The sequence below is a fragment of the Nilaparvata lugens genome, chromosome 5 (genome assembly GCF_014356525.2).
Source record: "Nilaparvata lugens isolate BPH chromosome 5, ASM1435652v1, whole genome shotgun sequence".
NCBI classification, from domain to species: Eukaryota; Metazoa; Arthropoda; class Insecta; order Hemiptera; family Delphacidae; genus Nilaparvata; species Nilaparvata lugens.
The window spans coordinates 24,758,519-24,775,904 of record NC_052508.1 but is presented as its reverse complement, the minus strand read 5'-3'; the positions used below and the strand labels follow the sequence as shown (position 1 = coordinate 24,775,904).

Here is a 17,386-nt window from a genome sequence, read left to right as displayed (position 1 = left end):
GCGCAATTTGAAAAGGAACATACTTGTCAAATTCCATGGAAGTCTATTGATGCGCTTCGCCGTAAATGCGCAACATATAAACATTCAAACATGGAGAAAAATTCAAATCGTCGACTTGAATCTAAGACCTCATTTCGCTAGGTCAATTATAAGATGAACGAACGCGCAACTCACTTTTTAAAAAGATTTATTTAACGAATAAAACACGTACATAATGGCAGCATGACTATTGGTAACGGAATGACACGAGAAATAATCTTACAGAGGTTTAAATACTAGTACAAAGTGCTCACTCTACAGTTCCTAAATCTATTGTCTTATATATATATATATATATATATATATATATATATATATATATATATATATATAACTGATGACTATAGCTGATCACTCATTTCATGTGAATCATAGAGATAACTTTCAAGAGAAATGCAGTACTTTTATGGAGTACAGTATCATGATTGAGATACAGGACCCATTGTGAGAGCTTAATAAATGTGACATTGAACTAGATGATTTTTGAATCGAAAGGTTTACTTAAGAGACGTGTAAGCTACAAGATCAAGTTGAAGGCCTTCCCGACTGATAAGAGCAACACAAAGCTCAGATAAATCATATTAGTCTACTAGTTACCGAGGAAGCACGCAGTAGCGGAAAATTGAATCAGGGATACACGTCTGTGCTGTAAGTTAGAAAGGGATGATGAGAGGAGAAGTGGGTAGCAATAATCTTTTTCGGGTCTCATTCCTTTCAATCTGTTACAGACTTAATTCCCACTTACAGACATGCGTTACTCTCTCACTCGCTTATCGTCTGCCATTCAACTCTCATCAGTTTTCTGATAAGGAAATAATCTGATTACTTTCATAATCCTCAATGAAACTGATTACTTTACTCATTCTATCGCAACCTCTCAATACAATTTTTGGACAAAAATATTGTTTTTCTCAACTCAATTTTCTCGGATCAATTTTTTTATATCGTAGTAGAATAATTCAATACTTATTAATAATTTCGCATATAAGACTGGGGAGCCAGATTTATAGGACACCACCAGTGTCCGAGAATAATCGCAGGAACATGAACTGAGGTTCTCAATGTCTTATAGTGAGTACCGTGTTATAATGGCAGTATTCGATCGATAATTGTGTCGTTATCATTGTCTATAATTCGACAAAGCAGATGTTGCTATCCTTTTCTTGCTCTGCAAAATTGCCAAATCGTGTTAAAACAATTGTATATTATTTATATCAGGCTATTGCCTGATCCGACTTACATTCAACTTGTAATTAGAATGAAAAAATAATAATAATAAATAAAAATGTATAAATCAATAACATCAATATAATATTATCTAATCTAATATCATCACTATCATCATAAGCATTACTACAATCTACTGTTTTTATTTTATAATAAACTAGCTGTACCCTGCCACGCTTCGCAGTGGCACATTGTGATTGAATGTTTATTTTTTTTTTCTGTGGCCCCCACTATATATAAAATATGTGTTGGGAAACCACAAATATTATGCTTGTTAAATAAATTATGAACATCTGTGTTATGTGAGCTGTTAAATCTGGTTTATTGTGCAATTACAAAACTAAAAGGAAAAATAATGTTTATGTGAGAAATAAAATGAAAAAAAGCAAAATTTTTAGAAAAAATAAATTAAAATGAGTAAATGAATACCTATATATAAAATAGAAAATTATTGATGGAAAATAATTAGATTCTAAAAGAAAAAAATATTTGAGATAGTCTCTTAAAAAGGATTGATAAAAAAATGAATTAATAATATTCATAATATCTAGTTTGTAATAAGGTCTTCACTATAATTTATTCTATTTTCAATTATCCAAGTTTTTGTTTTTGCTTTAAATATATTAACCAGTACCATTTCCTTGATGTCCATTGGCAGCCTGTTGTAAATCTTCGGTCCTAAGTATGTGACTGTTCTCTGGTCATCCTGGGGACTGCTAGATCAATATTCCTTCTTCGCGTGCTGTGGGTGTGGTCCATGTTGAGAAAGAACTGCGTGTTTTTCCTGATGAATGTGAGTAATTTGTGAATGTAAATTTGTCGGATGCTCAGTAGTTGGAGCTCTTCATATAGAGAATCTGAAGGGTAGAGTGGATGTTTCTGTCCCATTATTCTGAGGATGAGTTTCTGGACTTTAAAAACAGGATTGATATGGCAGAAATACGTAGCTCCCCATGCCAGGATTCCATATCTTGCTATTGACTCTACCAATGCGTGATATACAATTTTTAACGTATCCAGTGTGAGTATCTGTATCAGTGTGAGTATCGTTCTACTGATGGACAATTGCAGTCTATGCGATTTATTTTGCAGTGATGTAACTTGATTGTATTTCGTACAGGTTTTTTGGAGTCCGTCAGTGAAAATGCTAGAAATTTAGTTTTTGATGAATTGAGAGTCAGGATATTACTGTGGAGCCAAAGTGTAATTTTTTCCATGCCTAATTCAGCGGTTATGAAAGTCTCGTTCCAGTTGTTGCCTTGAAATATCACAGCTGTGTCGTCGGCAAAGACAATAATCTTGCCACCAATGTCGAGTGAGCACAACTCATTGGCAAAGATGAGGTACAGTATCGGACCAAGAACTGTTCCTTGTGGCACGCCGAATTTTACAGGAAGGCCTTCTTCTGCACTCAGATTTTTCCCTATTCTCACTCTCTGTTTGCGAATGGTTGAGAAATGAGAAAAAACAAAGAATACATTTCATATAAGTTTGATTTTGCAATACTTGTTTATATACAATATTTTTTGTTTTTCCACTGTCTGCGTAAATATAAAGACTATCTGGTTTGCCGACTCGGGAACACGCAACATACAGTTGTCCATGTGAAAAGCAATCCACATCTAAATCTAGACCACACAATTCTAAAGATAGACTAATATATTATTATAATCTATCCCTTCATTTTGTTTATATGATCAAATAACCAGCTGACTACTAAAATATTAGCCTACTTTGTATTTTAGCATGCAACACAGCCCAGATCGTATTATCAACAACACCGTTGTCAAATGCCGGTATGTTAGTAGAAAAGAGATAAGAATTTTTTTTATTTCTCGTTGTTTTATGATAGAAGGAAACATAGCATGAATATGAAATAGAAATAAGATATTGAAACTATAAGATAAGCCGATCAGCTTATGAACTAAGGTTTGGAGGATTATGAAACATTGACAATTGAGAAATTATGAATACACAAATGCAAGAATAAAAGCCTCAATAATTATTATTCATTACAAGATTGATTTACATCGATAAGATTATACTCACACTATCGACTGAATCGCCAATTGATTGTAGCACGGTACCGGTATCGATCCATTCACTGATTGAAATTACTACAATATTAACACAAGTAACACGATTATTTGCACTGAAACACGAATTTATTATCGAAAAAAAAGCATCGGTATGCTTTCTTTGTTCTGAATTGCGAAAGTAATTGAAATCCAATAATTGTACCGGAAAACATACGGTAATCAAGAGTGTAGTTTACCGGTACTCTATATCTCACGAACCTGTTGAAGCTGCGTTTTGAAACATGCGCGCTATCTAGCGGTCAGATTTTGCACTTTGATTGCAGCAGCGCTCAGCTCAAATCTGGCCAAAAATGGCCAAAGTTTCACCCCCTCCCCCCGGGCCACCCTGCGAGCCCGGTCAATTTTTTTTTTTTAATCGACTTATTTTCGCGAGCTGACCCCGAATGTGAAGTCAAAAATCGGAAAAATCCATAAACAAAAAAGTTAAAAATTTTCGGGCGAGCGTAGCGCCCCTGAAAATTGTAAAAAGTAGATAAAAACCATCCTTGATGCGGATTTTATATCATGTTAAAATTTCAACTCAATCGGTCCAGTACTTTTGGAGTTTTTGCATTACACACAAACCAACATAACATTTTTATATATATAGATAGTAGATAATGATCATTGCCATCTTTTCTGTGACCTAACTATGTCTCTTTTGCCTACCGGTTTATACTTGAAAATTCTCAGTGGAAGCCTATCAGCTGACACTCGTTCCACATGCTCTCTCCATTGCTGACGATAAGATGCAACTCTCTCATTCAGGCAGAAGATATTCAGCTCTTTCCGTATATCCTCATTCCTGATGTGATCTCTTCTGTCACAGCCCTTAGTTCTGTGAAGAAATCTCATCTCAACTCTTAAGTGGCTTTGATGTTACCCACGATTCACTACCATAGAGTAGTAGTGGAGCTGCCATCTTCTATATCTATAGAAAGTATAGGATCTCCATATCTATAAAGTCCCGAAAGAATGAAATAAAACCACAGCCCAAACTACTGAGCCTAAAAACTTGAAATTTTGCACAATTGTTTATGGTAGCCTCAACACATCCACTAAGAAAGGATTCTCAGAAATTTGCCCCCCTGGGGGAGCTGGGGCCCCCAAAAATGATGTACTTTTCAACCGTTCATTGCACAGCAAAGTCATGAGGAACTTTTTTATTCAGCTACGAAAAAAAATAGATCTGTGCAGAAAAATTCCGATCAGGAGCACAGGGGGTTCAGGAGAGGACATTTTTCGAAAATTTTGATGTAAAATCAAACTACAGCTCAAACTAATTGACCTAAAGACTTTGCACAAATATTTCTCAAACATTCTAGACGCAAACTAAGAACGGATTTTGAGATATTTTGCCTCTAAGGGGTTCAAAGGATGAAAAAGGATCCTATTAAGTGAGCTTATGAACATGGTGTAAGGTGAACACCAAATGGAACTGAGATAATTGACACATGATATTCTAGCAGATGTTGTAATCATTGGAAAGCTTAAAATGATCTTATCAATCAGCTGATCAAATTAATTTTGCATTGATAGAAAGCGCGAGCTTGCTACGTGTGTGTTCCATTGTTGTATGCTTGGCCAGTTTGGTTTGCGCCTTCTATCAGCTGTATATGGAATCTCATAAATAATATTCCGATTAGAACAGAGCACACAGATTTTCTTTGGTTAGGAGTTTGTTGATAATTTTTTTTTCAAATTCAAATTCTATTGTCATCAAAAATCACATTGAAAACTTTCTTAATTGACAACAAGATTACAAAAACAGAATGTCAAACATATACCTACATTTATTTGTAGCACTGCCAGAAAAAGACAAGCTTGTGTACTAGCTGTGAGTTCATTCAATATAACTCATATTCATATTTTTTTATAATATTTTGTGGATTAAGAGAACGAGTTGAAGAGATGTGAGTAATTCATTATATTTGATTCAAATGATTATTAATTGTAGTAGTCGGGGACACTGCAATCAAGAGTTTTTTATTCTGCAGCTGATAAATTTCATACGTATTGATTGTCCATAATGTATCCAGTGTTCATAATGGAAGTGATTGAACTACTCAAAATTAATAGCTTACTGGTCCCTCATAGAGTTTATAGTATTCCTGGTGATTGAGCCTGTCTTTTTTCAGCGTTGACCCGTTGACTATTAATAATAAAGCTTTATTTACAACTACCTCACCCGGCGAACTTCATACCGCCAAAAGTCAATGTATCTCATGTCACACTTGACTTAATTTGGTGAATTATGGAATTCATCTGACAATCAATATTTTCATTTACATCTCAATACGGACTTCCTATGTGCTTAGTCATGCAGCATTCATTATTCCGAAAACATATTCTTCTCAATCAATTGATAGTAATATCTATCAGTAAAGTGTTGAATAAACAAAAATAGATAGGTTAAATCAGTGTTTCAAAGATGGATTCATTGTTTTCGTAGTTGTTAATTTTTATTGTCAATAGATGGTCCAGGAAATATGCTATGTACGATTAATCACACACAATTTCATATTCTTTCCATCTTCCATTTTAGGATGAATATGAGCTTAGCTAAATTCAAAAACATTGTAAATTATTCTGTCATTCTTCAGTAATTAATGAATCCAATACGAACAGCTCTCTTTCATGAGGTGAATAATTTTTTCCCAACATTTTCCAGTTTCTCAATGTTAGGGGAGTGATAATATTATTCGTGTAGGACTCCTAAGGAACCATTATCTACAGCTGGTACCAATAAACCACACTTCAACTCCAAACTACCGTTCTAATACCAGTACACAATTTATCACAGAGTGTATATTACAGCTGGTAGCTTTAGATGCTGAATCATATTATCACAATATGATGTTGAATCATGATCATCTTTCCGTTCTTCGGTAGCCAATTTCGAAAACATAGGTCTGTAAAATGGATTAATAAATAATAATCATTGAACAAACATACAAACAAACAGGCATTCATTCATTTATATATATATATAATTCATATATAATTCATATATATATAATCTAATTCATAAATTTACATTCGGCTCAAATATAAGCATCTCTGAATAGAGGTATAATGATAAGGTTGCCCTTGCCAACTTTCAGTTCTGTTCTTTAAAAATTTTTTTTCAAATCACTTTCAAAAAGTTCATGTGGTACCTACTATTGTGTTTGAGACACTTCTGGCGCTATCATAGTTTCACCACTATTTTGTTCCACAGTCCCATCTCTTGCAGTCGTTAACTATATTCATATAAAGTGAAGAGCTGGCTTATACACGTACGGGATAGGAAAATTATGTTTGACGCATCATCACGTCTGAACTACTGGACTTAACCAAGGATGGTTAAAGGCCTATTTTTAATTCTTCCAAATTTCATTACGTCAAGTTTTAAAATAGATCCTTGCGGAGCACGAACTCCTGCTAGTCTACATAAATAAAACTCGAGCCTCAAATTTTAACATCCTTTTAACTTTTTTATGTGTGCACCGAATTTGATGATTTGTTTTTAGTTTTGTTCGTTATGTTCAGGACCAGGTTTATGGCCTATCAAATTCAAAATCCGACTTCAGGACTCTTTTCTACGGTCCTTTGAAGTTTGCATGTAATTCTCATGGATGAAGATTTGTGAGCTGGCCACACACAGAAATGAAAATCAGGTGTTATAATCATTGCATCATCCAACAGACGTCGGTAGATTTGATTTTCAATTTTCTTTCTACTGATTCACGAAATTTCAATTCTTAATAATGCCGTGGTACGAACAACGTCTTAACTTGGATCGTAGAACTCGAAATACTTCAAATTTAGAATATGCACGGGAAAATCAGGAGCAAGGAGATATACATACATCCAATATTTCCAGCAAGCTGCATTCAACTATAACTGAAAAATACAAACTGCTGCACAACTAACTAAGCACATAGGAAGTCCATATTGGGATATGGATGTAAATATTGATTGTTGGATATTTTTTTTGAAAATATAGTGCATCAGATTAAGCTAAGGCTAAGCACACCTGAGGAGGCGCGGCTTGGTGATACAAAGTGTTGATATTATGGAGATTGCCTTATCACACCGTTCCACGCCATGCCCGATTCAGTGTGTGTGAGTTCCTCTATTCAAACCAATAAGCAAGAAGCACCTGGATGCAAAATGCTGCATCGCGCCTCCTCAGGTGTACATCCAGCTAAAGTTTGTCATAAGATACATTAACTATTTGATGGTAGGAAGTTCGCCGGGCCAGCTAGCTGTCTTATAAAATTTCATTATCGTGCTTGTGGTAGCTTTCTTCTCCAATGTTTCACTGATACTTCCACAAATCATCTGGAACCTTCCTATTTTCTTCTGTACATCCAATTCATCTTTATCACTAATTTCACAACCCATATATATGTGAACAGAGGCACCTGCTCCAATACCTTGTTGTCTACCACAATCTTCGATCTTATTGGGTACTTCTCTTTAAAAGCCATGATTTTGGTTCCTCCCATGATATCTTGGAATGATATTCTTTACAAATTCCATGAAATATTATTCATCAATAAAATATTCAATCACAATTATGAAAAAACTCTCATTCAATATTTTTGAAAAATATATTTTCCTGACGCATATAATATAATTCATTATTTCAACCAAGAATGGACAGTTAATATTACAATATCGGGGCTCCGAGCTCCACTCGTTATTTTTATTTATTGATAAACAGAACACAATTCTCTAAAACGACCTTGTTTCTATTTCACAGCTGGCTATAATGTCATCCTATGAATTTCGGGGATGCGATATTTCAATTTTTCACATACTCACTCGCTCACTCACTTTTTTACTATCCATAGCTGTTTCAGCCAAGGATGAAATTATCATTTTAATGTCGTTCAGCAAGTTTTCTCAAGGATGAGACCTAGTGCAATTGAATTTTTATATCATAAACCCATTATGTACCAAATTTCGTGAAAATCGTTAGAGCCGTTTTCGAGATCCGTTGAGCATAAATAACCAGATATAGATATATGAAAATACAGAAATTGCTCGCTTAATATAATAGGAATAAGATAAACCAGTGTCAGCTATCCTCTGTAGATGGCGGCAAGGATTGGAATCGGCAACGCTGCTCTCCTATCTTTCTTCACAGCCATTATAACGTTGACCTCACAATAGTGTAATACGAGCGTCATTGGAACAAAATAGAGCTAATGTGAGCTTCGACCTGCAAAATACAAACTCAGGTTTACCTCACATGGGTCCTCCTGAGAGCACATACATTTTGGGATACATCAATATTATTCAAACAAGATTTCATACCATACAGTACTCCTTATAAGTTGAACTGAAGTTTGTATTGTGATTATTATTGGAAAACACATTATATTATAATTATGATTTTGCTTGCAGGTGTCTTTTGGTTCGATGTCACCAGCATTGAGCGACCGCGAAGAATACCCCCTGTTCTTCAGGACAGCAGCTCCTGACTCCAGCCACAACCCGGCACGCATCGCCTTTGTCAGACGCTTCGGCTGGCACACTCTCACTGCGCTCAGCCAGAACGAGGACGAATACTCACTGGTAAGTAATCGACAAGTCTTTGCTAGTGCAAGTGATATCTTCTAATATCATATCCAGGAATTAAAATTCCTGTGATTCTCTGGAAATATAAATAGGAGTATGTAACTGTTTAGATACTTCTTCATACACAAATCTCTGTGATATATTCATAGATATGCTTTTTTGGTCTGAAAATAGTTCAGGTTTTTGATTGAGTTTGTAGAATACAATCATAATGATGTTGCTGAACCTGCTTATTGTTCTATTGTTGTTGAACCTGCTGTGAAATGTATTATTCTTATTGTTGCATTCTTCTTCTAGCGAAGATTTGCAATCACCAAAACGATCTGAGCTTGGAGATGTCACTTTGATGATTCCTCTTGATTTTTGATTGATATTGACAATACAGTCAATGGTCTATATAATCTGATTCAGTAAATTGAATTGACCCTGGAATCACTACTGTATGCAGAAATATTAGGACTCCATTATTGTTTCACAGAAATAAAGTTACACTTTTACGTGAGAAATTACAAAATCAATTCACCTGTGAGATATCATCCTGAACACAGGTTGTCACGTGGTAATTTAAAACCACCAAATATTTTAAAATGAACCAATGAAATGTAATAGAACTATAAAATTGGAAAGAAGGTTAGACCCACTCAAAGGATAAATCAACTTAAATCAAGTATCATTAGCGATTAGGAGTAATAGCGTTATCAAAAACGATAGGAAAACATGTATAATTGTGATTTAATAATTATGAGAACCCATTGGTAAGATCAAAAAATTATAAAGCGGCTTACTTATTATTGGCGGATTATAAAAAATAAAATGCATGAACATTGAGGTTAGAATTATTTGTTTACATTTTGAAAGGAATTAGTCGATCTTGGATAAATCGATAATTATTAGAATCAATACTGAACGAATCAGCTGATTATTCGATCAACCCATATAACAGGTTGAATTATATAAAATTTACTCATAAAGGATAATATATTATGTATACTAAAGGAAGTCGATGTGTAGAAATACGAACACCCATTATTTCTGTATAAATATTTATTATAATCTAAAAAAGCATGATAAATCAAGAGTATACAAAACTCATATAAAAACTAAATGTATTAAAATCGCATGTTAGGATTTATTTATGAAATCAATTCAAGATAAACACTCCATACATTTGTATAAAAACTCTTTTTCATTTAATTTTTTCTATTATAAAACCGAGGAAGCCCTGATTCCCAAGGCAACCAATTGTATTGAGTTTATTAAATTGAAGGCCAATCAGAGAGTAGCTTACAGAATTATTCGTGGAAGAGACAAATTCTTCTGAAAACCTCCTTCTTCTGGCTTAAGATCCCGACCTGAGAGGATGCACATGGAGTTTAGGGTTCTTTCTTCCTCTTTTTAAAATTTTAAAACTATTAAGCCAAACCCTTTTTTAATGTAAAGTATTTGTATTAAATGTTCAATTATCTGTGAACTCAGTGCTGTCAAAGAGTTCGTAATTTGTAACGATTCCCATAAAAATATCTTTAATTCGAAAGAAACTTATAAGAATCTGGATCACGCGTTAGCCCAGCAGTGACGAAAAGGAGCCTACCTAATAAATTATTGGAAATAATTAATTCAATCCACGAGACCATCAAGAACTTCAGTTCAGTGAGTGATAAGTCAAACGAGCTCGTTTTAGGTCTACGTACAGTGGGGGAATTAATAAAAAAGCGCTATTCAAATCAACTTGAATTAAATAAAAAGTCACCACGTGTTGAATAATATCACATAGTTCATATTAAGAACATTTTATAAATTTATTTAATATATGTAGGAAGGTTACTTCCATGCACAGCCCGAATTCATATAAATTCCTGAGATCTCATGTTTGAATATTAATTTATTAATTATAAATTTGTTAATTGAACAAAGTATATCATATCAAACTTATAGACCGAACAGGCTTTTGTTTGCAGAATTTTGTATTGATTGGAAGTATAAGTATCAGTATTAAATATAATATATTTATGAATTTGAAACTCACTATTGTGAATATTAGCAAAGCCTGTGATAATCATTCAGATTTTTGAAATAGATTATTTAAGTGAATTATAGATATATCGAATATTTTATGCACATCTTTTTTATGGGAATATATTTCGTGTTTTATGTCAGCATACAAACTCATAGAATTTTTTATTATATCCTAACTCATCTCGTGATATACAGTTTGAGCTGTTTTAATACCAACAAATATTTAGCAGCACTTACAATTATTAAATCAAGTAATATTAATCTTATTCAGAGTACTCAATATTTATCATCCTTTGATGATATTCATCTCATCTACCAGAACAAGTATATTAAGAAATTATATTAATAAGGTTCCAGTTATATCATATAAGGATCCAGAGAGCTTCAAGAACTGGCGTTGTAAGTTCCAAGGAATTTTGGAAGGGTATATTGGTGAATACTTGTATTCACGACGAGCGTTTTAAGAATCAACTAGAAACTACTATAGTTGGTCCTTATCATTCTCTAGTGGTGCATGGTTACTGATAATCAGTCATCAAATATTCTTTTACTTTCCTTATTGGTATTCTTCAAGAACTTCATAGAAGCAGCGGTAAGAATTATCAATCACCGGTCCTTGAACCTTATGGTGATTATTTGTATTTATAAAATTCATGTTTCTACCACTGAGCTAGAGCTGAGGTTTGAAACATCGTATTATCTGTGAAGGATTTACAATTCACTACTTCACAAGGTTCATTTTCCAAGGTATGAGAATGAAATTGGAACGATAAGAGTGATTTAAATTAGAATGATGAAAAATGCGTCGAGTAATACCGTGTGGAGCAGTCAAACCAGTACGAAATTTGCTCGCACATCAATGAAGGTAGTCAGTACTCAAGGGTTATAGATGCTCACGTAATCGTCCGAAACAATAAGAATCCTGATTTCAGAATGGCGAGTGATTGAGGCTCAACATTTTTACAGTAATGATTAATTTTGTAGAATAGGAATAGAATTGCTTCTATCAAGAGTTAATTATCACTTTCAGTTTACCGTAGATTATAACAAAATCAAATAATTCAAGAATGATCCCAACAAGCGTGTAAACTTTTTTATCATTATAAGAATTTTACCATGTTTTGAATTTCTCGATAGGATTATTCAAGAATATTTCCCATTTGTATTCCACTCTCCTTTCCACCACCTATGAAACTGTGCATATATTGATTGCTTAATAATGCTGTACGATTTTCCAATCTCTTTGACTTGTGTAGTTTGTTGTGAGAGGTCGAATAAAGTACAAAGTTATTGTTGAAGATTTCAAGGCTATATTTTTACAACTTGTACACTATCATGAATATTCATATCTCTTAATGCTCTGGAATTGGATAAGAACTCTCACAGAAGAATGAAATAAAAACACATAGATGTTGTCAGTTTTCTACACTTTAATTTGGTACACGACCATGGTTTCAGCTATCATGAGTCAGCTTGAAAATGTGGCCTGTGTGGTCACGAAACCATGGTCGTGTACCAAATTAAAGTGTAGAAAACTGACAACATCTATGTGTTTTTATTTCATCATGGAACGTTTCTACAACATCGACCACAACTCAGTTGAAGTCTCACAGAAGACTTCATTTGAATAGATAAAGAGAATTGAAGGAGTATCTCATTCCACGCAACGACATGAACTTTATTCATTTTCTTTAACAAAATGGAGAACAAAGAGGATAAAAGTTCTCGAAGTAGATTCCTTAGACAACTTGAAACTTCAATTAGAGCTTGTGAAGAAGCGTTTCAAAATCCTTGAAATTTCTTCCAATTGCAAAGAAAGTATTTTTTCATCTCCTTTGGCAATCAATGAAGATTCCAAATACAAAGGAAGTTCTGAGAACATCGAGTGATTGTGGTTCACATTCTTCCAACTAATGTAACGAATCTCTTCTTAATCGGAATGTTCATGCAATCATTTCTATAGATGAATTTCTTTGGAGTTATCTCCTCACAGAGACTTCAGATTCCATTTAACCTTCCTGATATTAAACTTGTCTAGAAATTCTAATAACTTCATCAACCTAGAGTAATTATTTTCGCATTCTGATTATCTCTCTCGAGATATTTCCCATTCAAATTACTGAGAAGAATATTATAAATATCTAGAAAATCATTCACAATACCTTAATACCTCGGATTAAATGTTGGAGGATATAATTGGCTTCAAGTATCAGAATAATGGTTTGAATAATGATTCAGTCGGAACTGTTGAATGAAACATGATGTTTTTATTCGAATCAAGTATTTGTGGAATATTGAATAATGTATCTGTTATTGAAAATATTTTAATAGAAAAACTGCTCCTTTCCTGTTCACTACAGCATGTCTTCCTGTCCTACAGCCTGATTACTTCACGTCCTTATTACGGCTATTCAACTGAAATTCACTGAATATCACTTCTCAGTTACATACACAGTGGGTGAAAAGTCAGAAAACGGCTCAATATGTCATAAATGAAGGTAATTTGACGGTTGGTGTGATTGGGGATCCTACTCAAATTGAAAATACTACTCTTCTATTACTTAAAAAGTCTGGTCCGCCATCTTGGATTCGCCATTTTGAATGCATTTTTGTTTTTGTTTTTTAATAGGAAGGTGGTCATGCGATACATGATTTCGATACGGAATTTTAAGATTGATTAATAATCTGAGTACCACTTATGTATTCATTTCTGATTTGCTTGGTATTGATTGATAATTTGAATATCTTCCTAACAGTTCGAGATATCGATGAGCGGTTACCGCCATCCATTTTGTCTTGAAATTCTGTATTGAAATCAAGTATCTCATGAGGTGTCGTCCGATGAGCGATTTCAGAGAGCGATTCGGGAAAAATTAGTCCACTATGAGCAATCCATTGTTCAGAATAACAATAAGGATAGGCAGACGCTATGAATGGGAGGACTTGGGTGTCATTAATCATTAGGGACTGAGACAGAGGAAGTCTAAATGGGTAGTGTCATGTGTATACTTACAATACGATATTATATTGATGATAATGATTGAATTAGAACTTCAGAACCCACCACTTTCCATAAAAACAAATCATTTGTTAAATAATATTTTATCCAATGAAAAATGTTATTTACAAACTGTTCACAAAAGTCTGTGCGACTGACCAACATTTTACTGGTGATATTTGAAAAACATCGATTTACTTACTTACTCCTCAGCTCTACAGGTCTCTACAACACTTGGCCTCCCTCACGTAGCCTCTCCATCTGTCTCGATCCTCGGCCTGCCTCCTCCAGTTATGAACTCCAAGCGTCCTTAGATCGCGTTCCACATCATCCGTACACCTATTTCTTGGTTAACCTTTTCTTCTTCTGTTATATATTTCCTCCTTCCATATACAATTTTACTACTATCCCATCTCCCGTTCTCAACATGTGTCCCATCAATCTTATTGTGCCAGCTATTATTGACCACACGATGTCTTCATTGTTTAAGAACTCCTCTATTTCAAGATTTTCTATTTCTCTCCAGAGACCATTCTCAAAAACAGGGCCCAAGATTCTTCTCACCACCTCTCTTTCAAAAACTCTCAGTCTTTGCATATCTCCAGCAGTAAGCACCCATTTTTCCGATCCGTAACACACCACATGCTTCACCAATGCTTTGTATAAATGTGATGTTGTAGCTCTTGACAGCATTCGAGATTTGGATAACTTGATTCTAGCATAGTATGCTCTGTTTCCCGCCATGATTCTGTTTTAATCTCTGCTGAGACTTTCCCACTACTTGGCAGAAGTTTTCGCAGATAGACGAATTCGTCTACCTGTTGAAATATGTAGGGTCCAATCTTCATGTCTCTAGCATCTCTCCTACCTACTGCTGGTGACACTCTCAGGTATTTTGTCTTGGCCTCATTTATCTCTTATCATCTTGCAATGATGATTATTATTCTTTTCTATTCTTCTTCATCTTCTTCTTCTCCTTCTCTTTCTTTTTCTTTTCTTCTTCTTCTTTCCTTGATCAATTCAAGATCACAATACGATGTTCTATTTCTAATTCTATAGTTCAGTTTCATAATTTCTTCTCAATTGTGCACATTCCTTCTTTCTCTTCTCTTCTTCCCCATTATTATCATTATCTTCCCTGTGATTTTTCCACTAGCTATCCAGCATGTTCAAATGTTTATTTCTCTTTCTATCTCTATTATTTCTCTTTCTACCTTTTCTCTTTCTATCTGATTACTTTCCACTAATATCCATATTAGATATTCGGTTCTTCCTCACATTGAATCATACTATTCCTCTTCCATTTTATGCAAATATCATTCATTATCAGTTGTATTATTTATCTTTTCTCAATTGATAACTTTCTTCAAAGATCTTTTGCAGTTTTCAATGGATCCTTTTCGCTCTATCTCCACCTTGAACACGATCTTCCACTACTAGATTCCATCTCTCTCTATCTCAAATTGGACTCGATTTTCCACCACTGGATTTCATCTCTCTCTGTCACCACTTGGACTCGATCTTTCCACTACTGGATTCCTACTCGCACAATCTTCACTTCGACTCGATCTTCCACTACTGGATACCTTCTCGCTCTACCTCCACTCGGACTCGATTCTTCCACTACTGGATACCTACTCGCTCTATCTCAACTTGGACTAGATCTCCCACTACCAGTTCTTCCTCAATCTTAATCTTATTCACCATTAGGTGAATTATTCATCACCGTAACTCCACAGATCACAACATCTACATCTTATTGATGTGTTTAGTGAATTTTTTGAACTAGTGTTTTTAAATAGTGAAGGGAGCCGAACTGTCAAGGCATACAGTATGCACTCGAATCAAGAGACTTTTTCATTTAGGTTAAGTTTTATCAGTTTCATCCCCATTTTCCCCGTCATGTGTCGTTCTGAGGTCGGTTCACGATTGGTCTGCTGCTTCCATGATGCCTCTCACTGACACGTCAGCTCGTTCGCCCTCAAGTAGGTATGATTATTTCAATAATAGTAATAATGACGCAGGTATGTTTCTTGCAAATAAGCTCCACTCTTCCAAAAAACTTTTCAAGGCTGCTCACCTTAACGTCCAATCTCTCAGCTGCCACATTGATGAACTCAGAGCAATCTTCCGTTTTCAGGACTTCAATATGATTGGAATTTCCGAATCATTTTTGAAACCTAGTATTTCATCAAATTTTGTTACATTACCTGGATATAATCTTTTCCGGAATGATAGATTGAATAAAGCTTGTGTGAAAGATGGTATCAAAACAAAAGTTTTAATCACATCTAAACAAGAGTATTGTTCCAGACCAGAGTTCATGCTACTCGAATTATCCTTATCTAGTACTGATAAATTACTCATTGGTATCTGTTATCGCCCACCAAAAATAGGTCATTTTACAGATTTCGAAAATGCCTTGCTTTCTCTTATGACTTGTTATAGCCGTATACTAGTTATGGGGGATATGAACACCGACTTGAACATAACAAATCGTAACTTTGACTACTTTCAACTGACTACTATTTTCCAATGCCTAAACATGACTATTTTACCTCTCGATCCAACTCATCATACTAATGTATCTGACACACTCATTGACCTTCTCATTGTTAGTGATCCTAACGAGGCTTCAAGCAGGCCAAATCCCAGTCCCAGCTATTTCTGGACATGATTTGATCTACTGTGTACTTTCCCATAAGATATCTAAGCCAGAACAGAAAATTATCACTTATAGAGACTTCAAAAACTTTGATGAAGCCGCCTTCCTGACTGATGTGGCTCAGACTCCATGGCATCAAATTGAAGCGTTACCCTCAATTGATGACATGGTCAAGCCTTTCGAGAATTGGACTTTGACTTTGTATGACAAACATGCACCTTATGTGACAAGGAGGATTAATAGAGAACGACGAGTACCGTGGATGACTGAAGACATACTTAAGATGATGGGACGTAGAGAAAAAGCACACAGAAAATTTAAAAAGACATTTGACTTGGACAGTTTGATAGAGTATAGGAGCCTTAGAAATAGAGTTAAACAGGAACTACGGAACTCAAAGATTAGGTACTTGAATTCGTTTATGACAAACAATAGACAAGACTCTAAATCACTTTGGCAGGGAATGAAAGAATTCGGGCTTGGCAAACAGAAATTGAATTCACAAATAGACTTACCATTGAACAATATAAATGACCATTTCGTTTCACACTCTAACCAAAGCGACGAAGTTGTCATTGCTAATCATATCGATGATCTTGAAGAGCAGGTTACAAACTTAGATTTATCAATTACTGATCAATTTCATTTCCATCCAATCTCAGAAGAAGACACTTTCAGAGCAATTCAACGTATTCATAGTAATGCTACGGGTGTAGACAAAATTCCTATTAAATTTATCAAGAAGATGTTATTTGCTGTTTTACCAACCATTACATACATTTTCAACAAGTT

The 17,386-nt window shown here is 34.6% G+C and overlaps 1 protein-coding gene across 2 annotated transcripts in view; it reads left to right on the top strand.

Annotated features, from left to right (window-relative positions):
* Window positions 1-17,386, top strand: part of LOC111051975 (gamma-aminobutyric acid type B receptor subunit 2) — a 186,640-nt gene that overhangs the window by 121,680 nt on the left and 47,574 nt on the right. For both annotated transcript variants that reach the window (XM_039428014.1, XM_039428013.1), the window contains one exon: window positions 8,742-8,912. In XM_039428014.1, coding sequence (XP_039283948.1) covers window positions 8,742-8,912 — 171 coding nt within the window. The remainder of the gene's footprint in view (window positions 1-8,741; window positions 8,913-17,386) is intronic.